At 28.2% G+C, this 18,748-nt stretch overlaps 2 protein-coding genes across 3 annotated transcripts; one reads left to right on the top strand and one right to left on the bottom strand.

Moving 5' to 3' along the window:
• Positions 1-1,188: 1,188 nt before the first annotated feature.
• On the bottom strand, positions 1,189-3,723 carry LOC112599743 (SUMO-activating enzyme subunit 2). The gene has a single exon (XM_025346795.1). It carries the CDS (start codon positions 3,296-3,298, stop codon positions 1,412-1,414), a length of 1,887 nt encoding a protein of 628 aa, XP_025202580.1. The 5' UTR covers positions 3,299-3,723; the 3' UTR covers positions 1,189-1,411.
• A 596-nt stretch (positions 3,724-4,319) lies between these two features.
• LOC112599763 (peroxisome biogenesis factor 2) lies at positions 4,320-9,668 on the top strand. Of its 2 annotated transcripts, none has more exons than XM_025346821.1 (8): positions 4,320-4,457; positions 4,654-4,848; positions 5,045-5,122; positions 5,336-5,398; positions 5,468-5,635; positions 5,698-5,886; positions 9,243-9,458; positions 9,516-9,668. In XM_025346821.1, exons 2-8 carry the CDS (start codon positions 4,828-4,830, stop codon positions 9,597-9,599), a joined length of 819 nt encoding a protein of 272 aa, XP_025202606.1. In that variant the 5' UTR covers positions 4,320-4,457; positions 4,654-4,827; the 3' UTR covers positions 9,600-9,668. The 2 variants fall into 2 exon arrangements, with proteins under 2 accessions (XP_025202606.1, XP_025202605.1); XM_025346820.1 differs by having other exon boundaries at positions 4,639-4,848.
• Positions 9,669-18,748: the final 9,080 nt, after the last annotated feature.

The following is an 18,748-nucleotide window of genomic DNA, read 5'->3' as shown; positions in this document are numbered from 1 at the left end:
GAAAGGTATTTGTATTATAATTTAAAAGTACATAACATTATAGTTTACAAAATAAAATATTTTTGGCACCTTACCAAAAAGTATAATGTGCTTGGAATGACAAAAGTAATGTAAATGCCTAACTAAATCTCAATCAAATTAATTTATAATTAACAGAGCAGTTACTTATGTTTTAGTTAATCTAATAAATGTAATATATAAAAAAAATTATAAGATAAATAAGTTTTATACAAATGTAAAGAGTACACAGTTTTTGTTATTAAGTTTTAAATATGAGTAATCAATTTAATCTTAAAATATACTTGTCAGTCGTAGTATATGAACCACATATCACAATATCTCCATATTATTTGCCCAGTCATCTGCAATTTCTTTGTATTTTAACTTACAAGACTTTAATGAAATTACATAATTACAACAAATTTATATTACAATTGATTTGTAATCAAATTATAAGATAACTTACTCAATATTTTCAGTCAAATGTTACTGACTTAACTAAATACTTTATGATTAAAGCCAAGCTTCAATGTATTGTTTTTAGTAGTAGTCCAAGATTAAAATTAATCATATAACATATATTTACTTATTTAACTAAGTCAGTTGGAAGTTATTATCTAAACTAACTTAGGTACGATGATAACTAAATATCTAGTTTTGATGTATCGTTATTGGTTGGCTGTGTTTAATATATATTATATACTTTTTTAAATGAATGTCTTAGGTGTTGTAAACCAGTTCACATTTCAACATTAACACAATGCCACAATCAACAGTATGAATATAATAAAAATAAAAATATGTTTTGTGCTCTTCAGAAAAATCATATTTACAAAATATTACAATGTAGTAAGTAGATGATTATTTTGATGCAGAACACTTAGTAAATTAATACATCTACAAAAATGCAATAAATAATTGTCATAATATACATTTATATATTGTTAAGTTTAATAATTGTACGAGGTTATAGCATTAGTTCAACTCATAGTCATTAATAGTAAAACAGTATCAAAAAAAAAAATTAATTTGTAAATTAAGTCCATACTTGAAAATAATTTAAGCAATTTAGCCAGAGTTAGTTTTAATTTTATCTCAGAAAATACAAGTAAAATATAAAACCTTCACAAATATAAATAAAAAAATGTTAATAATATGAATTGATTTTCTCTTTATAAATTGGATATCAAAAAAATAATAATTATTAGGTAATACAATCATGAAAATACAAATTTTGTTGTAGTTAATAATAATGTAGTCTGATTAAAAGAATATGAAAATTACAGCAGTATTACTAAAAAGGAACATTAAAATAGTTTTATCAACATTATTGTTACGTGTTTATAAATGTATATATTATTAAGTTGTATGAAGTTCAAATTTACTGTTAATAGTAACTATAAATAGTATTTTAGTCAATACGACTTTTCTTAGCTCCGTTAACATCTTCAATTGCTTCATTAGCTTTTCTTTTAGTAGCCAATATCTCTTCATTACTGATTTCTTGATCCATCTCGACAACTTCTGGATCACTATCCATTATATCCTCCTTAATTATTGAATCATCAGCTTGTTCTTTGTCAGTATTCATATCCTGTGCTTGTTCATTGCTTTTTAACTTGCCACCATCTACTTTATCAGCGCTACTTTCATCCTTCTCAATTAAACAATCTTCATCATTTTCCTCAGCTTCAGCTATATTGTTCTTTAATTTATTTGCTTTATTCATTTCTTCTAAATTGCCAAAAATTTCAAAATCTGGATCTTCTTCCTCAGATTTTTCTTTTTGAAACAACATGATTTTGATACTATAATTTTGGAAATAATCATCAACGCTAAATCTAGATCCATGACTCACACCAACTTCTGCTAGAGTTTTTTCATATAAATCGACCTCGTCAGCCTCATCGCTAGAAATTATCATTCTACCATCTACCAAAACATCAGGTGCTACCACGTTTAATTTTTTCTTTAATACTAATTCTTCAAATTGCTTCACGGTCAAATTGTTTATATCAGTAGATAATATAATTTCTCCATCAGTAGTACACACCATGCATTTTGGATTTGGTTTTTCAAGAAATTTGTCTTTGACAAGAACTGCACCTTTGTGATTAGGCATACCTCTTAAAAATACGCTTTGACACCGTTCATATTTACCTCTTAAAATTCTCAAAGCATGTATTACAATTTGTCCAGCAATTATAGCATTTGCTGTGGCTATTGCAGGAATAATATTTCCTGCCATTGATTTAATATCAAAGTGACTTTTAAATGGTATGTTAAAAATCGCTGAACGAATATTGCTACTTGATACAACAAAATTCATAAAGTCATCGTCATCTTTATCCCAGACTAAACATCTATTTTTGGATGCTTCTAATTTTTGTTTAATTGGTGTTATACAATCCAAAAACATTGATACACATTGTATGAGAGTTAACAGTTCACTGTCAGGTACGTGGCTGTACTCTACACGTTCTTGATTAAAAAGTGCTTCATCCAAAAGTACTGGTTTAATTTTTTTATCCACATATAGATGTTCCATACTCAACAAGTATTGAATGTCATCATAAAAAACTTTCTTAAGCAATTTTCTTGGATTATATTCATTTTTAATAGCCCAATTGCGGGCTGACATTGTTTCTGAGCTGTCTTGAGAAATAGCCTCGTCCATGGACACGTCTTCATCCGATTCTCCAAATAATTGTCCAAATAAGAACTTGGACCATACAATACAGTGAATAGGTTCTTTAGGTGTGTTTCTGATTGTGCACATTGGATACGACTTAGGTTCAGATTTTGGATAACATTCATAACAAAGACTTACTCCTTTCTTGATAAATTCTACTTGGCCACTATAACCCATCGTACCAGATTCAATGAGTGGGATATCACATGACAGGCACATACGATTCACATGGCTACGTGCCTTCTTGTTGTCCAAAGCATTTATGACCAATTTAAACTTATTGAAAAATGCCACACCATACTTAGTGTCCATAATGTCACCCAAGTGTGAAGTGATATTCACATTTGGGTTGAATTTTAGTACGCTAATTTTGGCGACATGTGACTTGGCTTTTCCCACAGACTCCTTGTTGAATAGAAACTGCCGGTTTAAGTTACTAACTTCTATGGTGTCTAAATCGATAATCTCCAATTCGCTAAAACCCGTCAACACGAGGTTCTTGAGAACCTCACAGCCAATGCCACCCGCGCCCACTAACAATACCTTGGACTCTTTGATGAGATTTTGCATTTCGGGTTGGAACACTCCAGCAATGGCGGCTGCCATGGTTGATATGGGAGTTTTGTGTACAAATGGATTGAAGTTCTTTTCGGGCGCTCACACGCAGCGTTACTGGTAGGCTACTTACCACGGACGGTGTTCTCGTGGTTTAAGGAACTCTGTGGTGTCGGCGGTAAACGAAGTAAAAATAAACGGTAACAACAGTAGCTAACTGAAAAACTCGCGGCTTACAACAGTAAACAATTAAAACTCGCAGCGACAAGTATTTGAGATGAACAAACAGTAAACTATAGCGGGAAGCCTGAGACGATAATGGACAATGGTTAGAATGATCGGATAGGTTAAGATTATAACTGAATTTAGAGCCAATGGCGTTAGGCGTTTTAGCGTCCACAACTCCGTGTCAAAGCGACTGAGTGAACAATTTACAATAGCCTATACGGCGTTGTGATGATACTTTGAGAGCGGTTCAAAAATTAATATTCTTATGATACCAGTAAACGTTTATGGAGGTACGCTCATGGAAAGAAAAATGATAGATTATTATCATGATTATGATATTATATCACAATTATTATTCATAAACTTTACCCCTAACCACTACATATTTTAATATTTTTAGATTTTATTCCTATTCGTAATTATTTATTTATTTTTAAATGTGTTAACTACTATTTGCAATTCCGTCGAAGTTGCATTTTACTGCTTTTTAAACTTCCAAAACAGGTGTTGGTAGAAAATAATTGTAGTCTAGATTGACTGTTTTCATTTTTAATTGTATTAAATATTACTTGTATTAAAATTTGTAAAAAATATAGTTATAAAATTATATTTTAAATAAATAAAAATAATTTTTAGTAATTTGCTAATAATTATGATTATTTTGTATAACATTTTTAGGTTTTCAACATTGGTATCACTGTTTACCGTTTAAAATATTAATTGCTTATCATTTTTCTAACAACTACTTTTCTCCGGAACCTGATACATGGCTTAAGATAATGTTATCAAGCCTATTTAAGATATTCTCAATATCTCAATTCTCAATATTCATTATTTTCATAGTTCATACTTATTATTTAGTATTTTATATTAGTTATTACTAAACATTATAAATTATAATCTTAATATTTTAAATTGTCACATTTTCAGTTCACGGGTTTTCACCGCTTAATCAAATTTCATATGGTCCGTGTAGTTTAGAGTAAGAAATCGTCTACTTAAATTCTTAACCACTGACATATTACATATATTATATTACATAGTAATTATTCTAATTCTTGGTCGGTACTCACCGCTCATTAATTATAAATATATATTTATTATTATCATTTATTTTAATTTATCGTAAATAAATAGTCTCTGATCAAATACTTTAAATATAGAAAAAGAAATTACAGATTCTAAGGTTGCAAAATGTACAATTTAGAGATGCTTCTTAAAAATATTATGTATTTCTTGTCTACTTTTGAATCAGTTGACACTGAATTTTTAAATGATTAGTCGTCCTCAAATCACTTGACTTTTTTTTACTGTCTATTGATTGAGGTTCACAGTTTCAACAGATTGTCAAAATGGCACCTCGTGTAACTCTGGTAAGTTAAAAAAAAAAAAATGTAACTATTAAAGTATAATTTTAAACAGCCATTTGAATAAATCAAGTTATCAAATTTTACTCTACCTAAAGTTGTACTCAATATTCAAATTTTATCTTTTTTTTCTAAACATTGATTAATGAACATGCATGGCTGCATTTTAATTCAATCATTTATTTTTGTTTTTTTTTTCTAGCTAGATGCTCACATACTCGATTATCACATTTCCAAAATATTTATCGGTCAAACCTCAAAGGTTTTTAAGTTTTTACCGGTTAGTATCTAATTTATTTTTATCAATTGGTAAAACAACATATTTTGATAAAATAATTTAAACAGGTATAATTAAAAATTAAAATATTATAATATGCATTTGTAATAATTTATTGTATTATAATTAGTATCTTATTTTTATTTTATGAAAACTCTTACTTTTATGCATTTGATTCTTTAATGCTAAATTTTAATTCATTACATTTTTTTTCAGTCCTGGATTTTAAACAATTGCGAGTTGGAAATAAATGTAATATTACAATTCTTATTGACATATGTGAGTGAAAATTGATTAAATTTTGATTAATTTATTAATTGCTTATCTTACATAAATTTTATTTTTTAGTATTCTGTGACAAAAGCAAAAGCCACATTTGGTCAACAAATGCTTGGGATTAGATTTAAACCAGACCAGTTGACTGATACAAAGTTAGCTCTGTTTCAACTGTTTACAGTTGGAGCTGAGTATATACAATCAAAAATAGAAAGTCCTTCAAAAAATTTTTTGAATAATGTAAATCATATTGTATCATGTACAGTGTGGTTGTAAAAATATCTAATGATTGTAAATTTCAGGTTAATGTATTACATTTAATTGTCGATGTTTTGAAAGCCGCATCTTTCTTGAATTTCTTGTTTTTCCTGCAACAAGGCAAGTACCCAACTTTGACTCAAAGGCTTTTAAGTCTTCCACAAGAGTCAACTCGCAAAAGAAATATTGAATACACTTATATGACAAGAGAACTGTTATGGCATGGTTTTTCTGTATGTATCATATTCCCTGTAATTCATTCATTATAATTCATAATAATAAAAGTTAGACATCTATTTTAATATTTAGTGATGCAGAACAATATTTATGTTTTAATTTGATACCCAACACATTTTCTAATATTGATTTAACTAATTACATTAATATTAATATTAATTTTAATATAAATGTATTAGAACTTTTATTTAATATTTATCCTTTTATTTATATAAATGAACAGACCTTTTTTATGTTCCCATTTTGTGATAACACTATTTAAAATTTTTTCCACAGAATTGTTCAAAATACCTTCCTGAGCGTCACCACGTCGCCTGATTTATTATTATTTTTTTTTTTTTTTTTTGCCTGAGTGGTGAGGAAGGGGGAAATTGTATTTTTATCCCTGTTTATATAAAATGAACTGGCCTTTTTTATGTTCTTGTTTTATGACAACACTTAACATTTTTCCAATTTTTTTCACAAGGTTGTACCAAATACTGCTACTAGTGATTTATTATTCACAATTTAATTATATTCGTCATTACAGTCATTTTGAGAAAGCATAAACTACACACAGGCAAAGCCAGGTTATTCAGCTGGTTCAATATAACCAGCCAAATATTTGTTAACATCCTTCATATTATTTTTACAATTTTATTTATTTGATTTTTTTTTATTATTGAGTAGGTAGAGTATAAAGTAATAAATTTATTAAAAGTTAATTGTGAGTTTAAAAAGAAAATGGTTAATAATTTTGATATTTTTATTTGATATTGATATTGATATTGATTATTATACATAATATCAATTGAAAAAAAAAAGATATTGTCTGCATCTCTAAATAAATATTTACTTGTATCATGTATAAAAATGATAATTTTCAGGTTAAAAATTAAAATGTTTAAAAAAATTCCTTTAAGCACAGATGATATGTTAACATTTAATTTTGATAATAAATTAATTCATAAATTCATTCTGATATTAAAGCTAACTCATAATGAGTTTTACTGAATTCAAATTTGCTACATTGTATGTATGTAAAACGGAGACAACATATACTGGTTTGGCATTTTTTTAGTGAAAATATTTTAACACATAAATCGTGAACTATATTTTCTTTTTGATATATTTAAATTATAATTTGAAATAAATTTTATAATTTTCTACCCTTACTTTTAAAACAACTATTAATAATATTAAGATTTTTAATTTTTATAAATAAATACATTAGTTAAATGTTATATTTAATCAAAATTACTAGAAGTATGATGTTGAATATCTAGTATAAAAAGAAGTATAGCTTAGAAACTTAGGGATTTGATTAAATTAATTACCAGTTTTATATTAAATTTGAATCATATTTCTTAAAATAACCTACTTAAGTTTTGTATTATATATTATATAATTTATACCTAACTTATTTGTTTTATTTACAAAGATGTTTACTAATTTATTATATATAAATATTTAACTGACACCAAGCACGGCACTAGAATTTTTTTTCAGGAGGGGCAGAGCGGGGCAAATATTTTTTTTATATGGGCTAAGATTTTTTTCTTATTTTACAAATTTCAAAACATATTTTATTAAAATTGTTGTAGATTTTTCACTTATTAGATAATACTAGTAGGTTAATCCACCGTAAAAAGACTGAGGATGTTATTTGTTCAAACTTCATTAATTAAATTATTATAATCTATACTAAATTCAATTTATTTAGTAGTGACAAATATATTAAATAAACTGAATATTGATATTTTACACAATATCTGTTTATGCACCAAACAGTAAATGATTGAAAATCTTAAAATGTTAAAATAGTTAACAAAAATGTATAAAATTGTATCAATACCAGTAGGAATAATATTTTTTTAAATAAAAATTTGTGATTACCTACTTAATAATATTATAAAACTAGTAAATTTCAAGTTTTTAGTTCAATACATTTTTAAATTTGTATTTGTATAGTATATTATGTATTAAAGAATTTACTTTGTATTTTTTGTTGAAATTAATTATTAAGTAACTTCTTACACAATATTAATGTATTAATTAAACATATTAAAAATAATAAGTAAACTAAAAATATTTTTACTTGTATACAACAAACATTAAATTTAGTCAATAATATTCTTCGAATTTTGTATATAAAATATTAATATTATTAAATCGGTTTTTATAACAGCAAAAATTTAAAACACATCTTCAAAAATAAGAAAGTATTAACATAATATTACTAATTTTTAAAAAGTATATTTCATAAATTCTCTGATATAGCTCTTTTAAAAATAATGTTTTATAACTTTATTATATTGTATATATTTTTAGTAGGGGGACTGGCGAAGGGGCTGAATTGTTTTCTGGAGGGGGCTAGAGCCCCACCTTGCCCCCTCTTGGCGCCGTGCCTGACTGACATTAACAATAGTTAGATTAAATTTTTTATAGCAAAATATTAAACTAATGTAATTCAATAAGTTTTATTATAATTTATTAGTTTTTAGTACTCCTCAGACTTCAATGCATTTGTATGTTTTTTTCTATGTTTTTCAAATGGCAAGTTACAAATGAGTTTCAAATGCATACAATTCTATTTATATGTATATTTTTTTTTGAAATATGATAAAAATAACATTTTACATTTTTGTTTGAGATTAAATTTTATTATAGGAATCAAGCAATTGTAACATTTGTTGTTTTTGTGTGTTACATACAACAATATTATTCTTAATTTTGTAGCTAAAATATTCTAATTAATCATTTATAGTTAAATTATTTACTAGTATAAATAGTCTAGAAAAGTATTAGTCTTGTGCTCATTTTTCAAAACTTAAATGATTAAAGAAACTATAAGTATTAATTTATTGTCAACTTCAATAATATTAGTTATAATCAAAACATAAAATATTCAAAAAATATTGTTCTTAGTTTAACTATTATAGACATTCCTTCAATAGTTTTTGTAATAATATGTATAATGATGTTTAATATATAGTATAATGTACAATTTTAACTAATCTGAAAAATTTGGCTACAAAATATGAATTTCAATGAGTAATTTTTATTTGTGTTAGAAAAAAATAACAAATATTGTGTTGACAACCATTTAAAAATAAAACTTAATAGTTAATTATTTTTAATAAATTCATAAATTATTGTTTAAGCAAACTTTTTAAAGTCACTCCCAAACATTTATTTTTTTTATATTTATAATTTTTAATTGTGGTTTAAAAATAAATTACAATCCTTAAACACAATTGATTTGTAAACTATTTGTATTATATATTTTTATCTTTGATTTAGGTTTCACAAGTTTATTTAAGTTATTACTAATTAAAATTGTAACATATAAATTGTGTTTATAAATTTCTAGGAGCTGTTGTTATTCACATTGCCTCTGATAAATTATCAGTCTTTAAAACATAAAATATTCAGATTAATGCATTCAAATTCACAGCGTAATAACGAAAAATGGATTGCAAAAATGCCATTTATATGTGCTAGGACGGTGTGTAGTATTTGTCAAGAAAAACCTGTGTTACCACATCATATTAAATGTTCTCATGTGTTTTGTTTCTACTGTATAAGTGTAAGTTGAAAAATAATTAATATTTTCTTCTTAAATTATAATTTATTATTATTACAGTCGATGAGAATGGTTGATGACAAATTTGAATGCCCCGAATGTTATCATTATGAAATTGATATAGTACCAGTAATACTTGATTAAATTTAATAATTTTATTCAAAATGGTTGAGAGTTGAGACATATTAATAAAGTATTGTACATATTTATTTATTTTTTGTTGGTTGTGTAAATTTTAATCGGTTTTTTATTTTTAATGTTATTTTTTTTTATTGAAACTGTTATAATCTATATTTTCTTGTTTTTATAAGAAAAAATAAATGTGGTATTTTTTAATATTTCTTGAATTTCTGTGCATCAATTAAAAGATGTAATGCATTTTTAAACGTTTTCTGATTAAAAAACACTAATAACAATTTAGGCAACAGTTCTTTATAGTCAAGAGAGAGCGCACCAAATTTATTTATGAAGGGATACCATATATTCTTGGACTACAGGCGTCTCTATGAGATAATAAGTGGAACTTTTGGTACACTATACATTTTTTTTGGTAGCAAAGATATGTGTTTGATACATCTAAAATAATACTTAAATTTATAAATATATAAATATATTTAGTCTTAACAAAAATGATTTGTTTTTTTTTTTTTTTTTTTTTTTTTGGGTTGTAAATAATGACTTGTAGTATAAATTACAATGTATAAATGGTGAAAACAATATTTGATTTGATATTTATAAAATAATATTTTTAGCAAAAAACGTATAATTTTGGTTTAAATTTTAAAATCAAGAATTTGAGTTTAATATGGTAGGTAATGATATAAAATTTTCTGTATTTTAATCATAGATATCTAAACTTTACTATCACAGAATAATGAACTCTATGGTATAGAATGGTATGGTGTCACATTGTCTATTGAATATTGATGAGACTGAAGATTTGTATTTTTCTTTAAACTGCTAATTATTAAAAACATATTCTTTACAAGTTTATACATTTACGAGGTGTGTTCAATAAATACCCAAACTAAAATTATTGCAGAAAAATATTTAATGTTATCGATAATGTTGTTATACCAAAATAAACTAGAGATAATGACCATTATTTCAGTATATAATAATAATCATTATCTCAAATCAGTCATCGACAGTGCGCGTTCAAAGTTGGTCGTTTTGTAAAAATCGCGATTTCACGATGGATAATATTTCTGAGCAACGCGCGTGTATTAAATTTTGTTTCAAAATGTGGAAAAATGCGACGGAAACTTTTGAATTGATAAAATTGGCTTTTGGAGATGTTGCACTAAGCCGTTGTGTTACTTTTGACTGGTTCAAACGATTTAAAGAAGGTCGTATATTCATTGAAGATGATCATCGTCCTGGGCGTCCATCAACATCAAAAACAATTGATACCATTACTTTAGTTCGAGACAAAATTAAATACGACCGAAGATTAACAGTCAGAGAATTAGCCAATGAAATTGGCATATCAATTGGTACTTGTCATTCGATTTTATCAGATATGAATTGGGTATGAAAAGAGTGCCGCAAAATTAGTGCCAAAATTGTTAACCGAGAAGTAAATGGAACATCGCGTTGAAGTGTGCTTGGATCTAAAAAATCGGGTTTCTAATGACCCAAGTTTTATAAAATCAATAATTACGGGCGATGAAACATGGGTGTATGGATATGATCCCGAAACCAAATTCCAATCATCGCAATGGAAGACTTCAAATTCACCTCGTCCAAAAAAATGTCGTCAGGTCCGGTCAAACATCAAAGCAATGCTCATTGTTTTTTTTGATTTTTATGGTTTAGTCCATTATGAGTTTGTACCTACAGGTCAGACAGTAAATCAAGTTTTCTATAAACAAGTACTAGAAAGATTAAGAGAGAAAGTACGCCGTAAAAGACCAGAAGCGTGGAAATCAAAGTCGTGGTTTTTGCACCATGACAATGCACCGGCGCATTCTGCGCTTTCCGTACGTGAATTTTTGACATCTAAAAATATTCCAGTGGTACCTCACCCACCATATTCACCTGACTTAGCTCCCTGTGATTTTTTTTTGTTTCCGAGACTAAAAAGTACCCTCAAAGGCCACAGATTTGAAGACGTTAACGAAACTATTCATAACGCGATACAAGAGCTAAAGGCTATAACTATAGAAGAAATTCAAAGGTGTTTCAAAAAGTGGCAAGACCATTGGGAGCACTGTATTGAAGCTAAAGGACACTATTTTTGAAGGTGATCTATTTAAATAATTTGTAAGTTTGAAATATAATTTTTAATAATTTAAGTATTAGTTTGAGATAGACACAGGCTTATATAAACAGATATCTATTTTCAATTTTGTAAAAAAACATACCTTATGTTTAATTTATTTTGAACCATTTATATGCACGTCGTCATTTTAATATATCTACAACTATTTTTTACAACAATAATTAATATTTGTGTTTTCGGCCACAACGGCCCAGTGAAACCTACAAACACAGTCATAACATTATATTATCACGATTCACGATGAAGGTTGAATTCGGTTTAATAGGTATCTTTTTTTTCTTTTATTTGAACCGACGGCGCCGCGGGGACTGCTTTTTGCATTATTTCCGCGACGCCGTTTTTGTTTATTAAATGAAAATAAATTTACAAATAATATTTAAGCCGAAAAGTCCCTTAGGACGCACATGAACCATTTATAAATAGATTTTAGTCACCGAAAATCCCCTAAGGGCGCACATAAAAACTTTAAAAGAATATAATCAAAATTTGAAAAAAAAACTGTGACTTGTGGCCCGATTTCGCATTGTTAGATTCTTGACCCGGCTTTGCTGCCCGCCAGTCGAGGATATTCGTTCATCGTCTTTGCGGCCCGGCTTGATAGCCAGTCGGTCTCGTGTCCCGTACTGAGACTTCCCTCCTTCGGTTGTTCTAGGGGTGCCTGCTCACCGTTGTTAGTTTGTCCAGTTTTCCCTCTGTTCTCCTTTCTCCTGAGTGTTACCCAGCCGAGGCGCTCCGTTGATGGAGCTTGTGCGGCGTTCCTTTCCGTGCTCCGTTTCTGGCCCAAACGCCGTCGCTCGGACGGTGGCAGCCGTCTTGCGGGGAGGCGTCTTACTAATGCCCCGGGGTCCCTCCAGTCCTGGGGCAGTTTTGGGTGGGCTTACTAAGGTGCAGGTGGGTCGCGTTTGAGCTCCGTTTGCTGGAGATGGAGCGCGGTGTTAGCCCTCCGGTCGTTGTAATTGACTCGCCGGTGTGGTTTGTGCAGTTTTCTGTCTGTACCTTTATTTCGTTCCAATCGCGCTCACCCGAACGGTGACCAGCCGTGCTGTGGGCGTCCTACTATAGGTACCTACCTAGATTCAAATAGAGTTACGAGTTTACGAAATTTGAATATCGCGGTACACAGCGGTTCATTTGGCGAACTTTAGCCCGTCATAAATGAGTGCGCACCCGCATTTTGATGAGCATTTTCAAATATTTATATTTTTTATACTCATAGCTTACTTAAAGATTAAAATACCGTAAAAAACCAACGAGAGAACCCAGATAATGTTCTTATCTGAAAGTTTGATAATCGGTCAATTCATTCTAATCTAATATCAAAACTAAAACACATTATTGAAATTGGTGAACGAAAATTTACCATGTCGTGCGTGTGTAAGACGGAGACAACATGCGGGTGCGACGTCTTCTTGACGATAATTATTTACGAGTGGTGTAAATTACACGAATAGGCGGAAGAATGAGCGATCGTGGTCTGCGGTTTAGTGATATCCTTTTCACCTACGTTATAATGTATTATTATTTATTACCCATATTATAAAAGAATAGGTACGACACATTGATAGTGTAAAAAGTACCTGTGGTGTCCCGAAGCGATACAGCTGACGTTATGGACGGTTGATTTAGAAACAGTATTATAATAATTAATAATTCAGTGAATTAACAAGATTTCAGCCGTTAACGTGAATATTATTATATTATACGGTCGCGCGCATAGTATAGATTATTATATGCGTTTTAAAATGGAGGAATAAAAAGATAAAAATAATAACCACAAAATGTTCACAATATCTACAGCATATTCGCGCAATTTATTTTAGTATTGTTGGTAGATACTGTTTTCAGTTTTGGGTGTGTTCGTTATATTTTGAGGACTAACACTATTGTAAGTCGCCACAAAAACAATAATATCAAGCCCGGACTAAGATAATTTTGGGCGCGGGGCTCAATCAATTATAGGGGCCCCCATAACCATAATCAAAATATTGGTGACCTACAAATAAATATATTTCAGAGATAAAAAAAAAACGTAGGTACGTGTACTATCAGCCAGGGGCCCACTATTGTAGTTTGATATCCGTTATAGACATGTCGCTACATACTCCTCCCCTCCTTAAATCGGGCTTGAATAATATATTATAAAAAAAGAATATTTATCGTCAACCCCAAAATCCATTTCTTTATTAATTTATCAATTATAATACTTATAAGTACCTTAGTATGAAATATAATAAATATTAAATATCAATCGAAATCAATGGACTATTCTGAATTCTATTTGAAATATACAATTTATAATCAGTTGAAGAAAAAACAGGCAATATTATTAGCTTTGCCTCATAAAAATTAAAAATCAATATTTTTACAGCGCTCAGAAATAAAACATAAAAATTACATAAATAACGCATAGAAAACGTAAAGAGATACTCAAATAGAATTAAAGTTGCATATATTTTAATATCAGTCATCATACATAAAATTTTACATTGATTTTTTAAATAACTCTCATTTTAATATGTATTGAAAAATAACTCTGATGATAATATATGTAAAAAAATAAATGGTCTGGGCCTTGCCGCCTTAGTAATATGTAATATAAATACGTTTCAGTGACCGAAAAATCAAAAAAAAAAGTCTATAGTACACTCGTATGTACTGTTGTACTGAAATAAATTGGTATTTAGCTTAGTAGTATTAGACAAAAGGTCCAACATAAAATTCACCTTAAATCTAGAATTGACAAAGTGGTCAATGGCACATTCCCACTGGACATTGATAATATTGTACGATTCGTATGTTCGATTGTAATACTAAAACCTAGTCGAGTTGGCTGGAAATAATAGGCTATACATGTAAAAACATTACTAATATAAGTATAGTTGTGAATATTTTGATTTGTGATATTCTAATAGCATCTTACTTCATTTTAGGCGATCAACATCAGTCTACGAATTTAAATTTAATCTGTGTTGGCAGCACACTCGCGTACAAACTACGTTATGTTTTAATATTAAAATAAACGTAAGTATTTTTAAATAATTTATCAGCAGATATGAGATGACATGCATACAAATTAAAATATTGTAAAATCCTCAACGTTCAAAGTTCAAAAACACAGATCTTAACTTTAAGTTTGATGACGGGCAATTCACTCGAATATTTAAGAAAAATCATCACAGATTGGTTTTGTTGAACGGAAATTTTTGTCATGACGATGCTAGTAGGGTCAGAGAGAGAAAACAAATTAGTGCGCCGGACATCGTAGGCAATTTCAACATACGGATTACCTATTTAAATCTCCGCATTTATTATCAACGATATTGTGAAATAGGTAAATTTTAAATATTGTATTTGGGAATCCATCGCTAGACAATGTCAATAAAAATTACTGAATTACTGAAATTCATTAGAAAATATGTATGATCCAAATATTCTTTAAAGTGTTTTTGAAACGAGATGTCTCGATTACTAGAATATAATAGTAATCGATTGTAAAAAAGAATAACTGACAAATTTGCAGTAATAAATAATGATTATTTTTGTTATTCTAAGAATTTTGTTTAAATTGTTTTTAATGTACATGATACAAGTGTGAAGTAATTACTATATATAATTGGGATTGCAACCATAAATGGATAAGTGAAAATTCCGGATACTGGGAACTTTTTAAAAACGAAACATTTAATTTTATATTTAGCATAGATACGTGTACATTATATTTTTTTGGCAAATTTATCAATTTAACACAAACTATGTATACAATGTACTAATAATAAATTGTGACGAAAATAATAAAATTGGTACCCATACCGGCTATTGGCTAATATTTTTGAGCACATAAATTGACGTGTATTGACGTATATTGGGAAATAAATTAAGACCGTCTAATTTTAATTTATGGACCATTGTGCGACGGCCGCCTAGTTCGATTTGGATATAAAACCGGTGACCACGGAATAAATACTCGAAATCATGACGTAACGATATAACCGTGTTAATTTTATTTCTGTCGTCAGTAAGTTTAACATATATAATTATAAAATCTCGTAATTTAAAATATACATAGTAAAATATGTGCTCTACGCACACATTGTTAATTCCGTTAAAATTAAAACAATATTAATTCCACGAAAACCGATTTATCGGTTTCGACGTGAAATTTTATTTATTTTTTCGTGCACTGATATTGAGACCATATTCCGGTATTTCATAGTCATAACTTACAAGACTGACGTTTAATATGTTTTTATGGCTTTAAAAAATATTGTACTAGGTACGGCGGAGAAATAATACATGCAATATTATTATCTACAAACATTGGACGGAAATTTAAGAAGAGAAAATAAATCAAATACGCATCGCACACATTAAAATATTTAGAACAGAGTGAATTTTTTTTACTTCTTATTTTTTATTAGTAATAACTATAATATGTATATATTATAGTATTTAGGCGCTATTATAGTGTATTTGCAACCGTATATTTTTAGATGTGAGAAAAATTAATAAAAAAGTTGTTTATATTATTAATTATAAATAAAAGATAAAACAGTGATAAACACACGATGTCGCTACAAAACAACTGAATAGCCATTAAAATATATACGAAAAAAAAAGAAAGTAAAATCGCTTACTCACATTTGAAAATGAGAAAATAATTTGTGTAAATACATATATATTTACACATTTAGCCACATGGGTTTTTTAAAATAAATTTCTTAGTCGTTGGGTGTTTATTCACAGCCCGTCATCACTATGTAATTATTTACCCATGTCCCATGATATTCATTTATCTAATTATTTCGCAACGGACGTTATGGGTTTTTTATTGCACGTTAAATAAACAGAAAAGCTAAACAATTTAAATGTTTGTAATGGTTTTCTTTGTTGTTCTTTCTGTATAAATATTATTTACGCTACCAAATAACTTGAACTCATTGTATAGTGTTGATTGTAAGTTAGCATAAAGCAGAACTATAGCAACTTTGTTTCTCCCTTACATGCGCTCCCACATTATTCATATCTCCGTTGGTATCCAAATACTTTCAATCCGAAAAAAAAACAAAACAAATATATTATAATCAGTTGGGCGTGAGTCATAAGCCTTTAGATTGGGAAGACGTTGAAAAATCAATCAGGTAAACAATTATAATTAAAATTAGTATTTACGGGTTTATATTTATTTCAGTTTAATGGTATCAAGCGCCTTGAAACGTACTCTGCGGTCTTTTCAAGGCAACTACGTCGATGTCCATGTCCTACAGTTATACTGCAGTTTTGCTGCTCAAATGAAAATGAAAGTCAGTTTTGTGCGCTAAAATATAAGCTGTTGGCATGTTATTCAAATTAATTTATCGTGAAAATCGTATTTCGACTATAAAATTATCATTTTATACCCGACATTGTTTTTGGATTGGATCAGACAAATCAGGAGGGTCTTCACGAAGTTGATGTAGTTAAAAATAATCCCTTGATTGCGTCGAAAGTATAGGGAGTTGCATAATATACCATTGCTTCCGCGGCTTCGTCTCTCGCCGAACCCTATTTTATCTCAAATGCTTTATTGCAGCGTTATTATTATGCGTTTCTAGATAACCGCTCAATCGTTAATTTTTATTTAGCATCAACAGTGGTGTCGTGATTATTCTGAATAATAATTATAACTTAAAATATCTAAATGAATAAATACCTTAAGCCTTTTGACAGATACAGCCTCTCAGTTCGTGTTTTGGAAGCGCCAGGGCTGATTTTTTTAAAGGCTTCAAAATAAATTTAAATTAATTCTTTATAATTGTATTTTTATTTTCATAAAATATTAAGTTGAACTCAAATAATATAAGTATTTAAATTTTAATTTAAAAGTTTTGTCTAATTTTTTCTGAAGCAAATTTTTGTAATATATCATAATATACATTTTTTACTACACTGATAATTATATTAAATTCCAAGAAGGTAATTAAAAACGTATCAAGATGTGTTTTATTTTCAAAATCAAAACATTTTTTTAAATACAATTTTTATTCTTGGGTATTAAGTAATTTTTTTATTTATTTATTTTTTGATAGAATATTTTGCTAGTAATAATTGCACTTTTATAAATGTGCGGTGGAAAAGTAAAGATTTAAAAAAAAATCTCAAGTCTTGTGTCCCAATGGTCATGGCTTTCCGTGCCCCCTTAATCTGTGCTTGAGAATACTGCCTACTTGTGTATCCGTGCATTTGTAATTTATCTCACGATGACAAATTTTTAAGCGATTGAAGAACAACATAATTTAATCAAAGAAAATAAAATGATTCGACTGCAGTGATGTTTTATAGTTTTGAGTTTATTTGGCACAATATTATCACTACGCGTGTATAAATTGTAGGTGCTTGCACGTTTTAAAATGTTTTGTAATATTGAAAAATCTGCAGAGGTTTCTATCATTTTTTATATGCTGGTTTAAATGAATGTGAAAAAAATGTAGTGATTAAAAAGCCAAACAATTATTAATAATTGGAATATTTTCTAATTCTTGTAACACAGTTTATAAATGTATAACGTTGTGTCTTTGACCTTTATACAAGAAATTTTAGCAATAAAAAAATTTCATTGCTTAACATAAAATAGGTAATCTAATATTAATCTAAATTTAATTACCTATTTTATTTTATTTTTAGTTACTTATACCTATATTTATTAACAAGTCTAGTGAAATACATAAAGTCTAGTTGAGCTAATAAAATTAATAGGTAATAAAACCTAGACATATATAGTCAATTTAATAATTAAACTGACTATTATAACGACAAACCACTCATATTTTGTTTATATATAATAACTTCGGTGTACAATTTTTACAAAGGACACAGCGTACAGAGTACATAATATTAATGATGATAGGTTACATTTAAATGATAATAAATAACAAATAAATAAAAAACCATTCCGATATTATTGTCCACTATAACAAACATTTTATTTATATTCAGTTTATTTATTTCTCGTTAAAAGTCCAACGGACTCTAT

This window comes from Melanaphis sacchari, unplaced genomic scaffold, assembly GCF_002803265.2.
Source record: "Melanaphis sacchari strain LSU unplaced genomic scaffold, SCAv2.0 Contig54_pilon_pilon, whole genome shotgun sequence".
Lineage (NCBI taxonomy): Eukaryota > Metazoa > Arthropoda > Insecta > Hemiptera > Aphididae > Melanaphis > Melanaphis sacchari.
The sequence above is the reverse complement of the archived record's forward strand: the minus strand, read 5'-3'. Positions and strand labels throughout refer to the sequence as shown.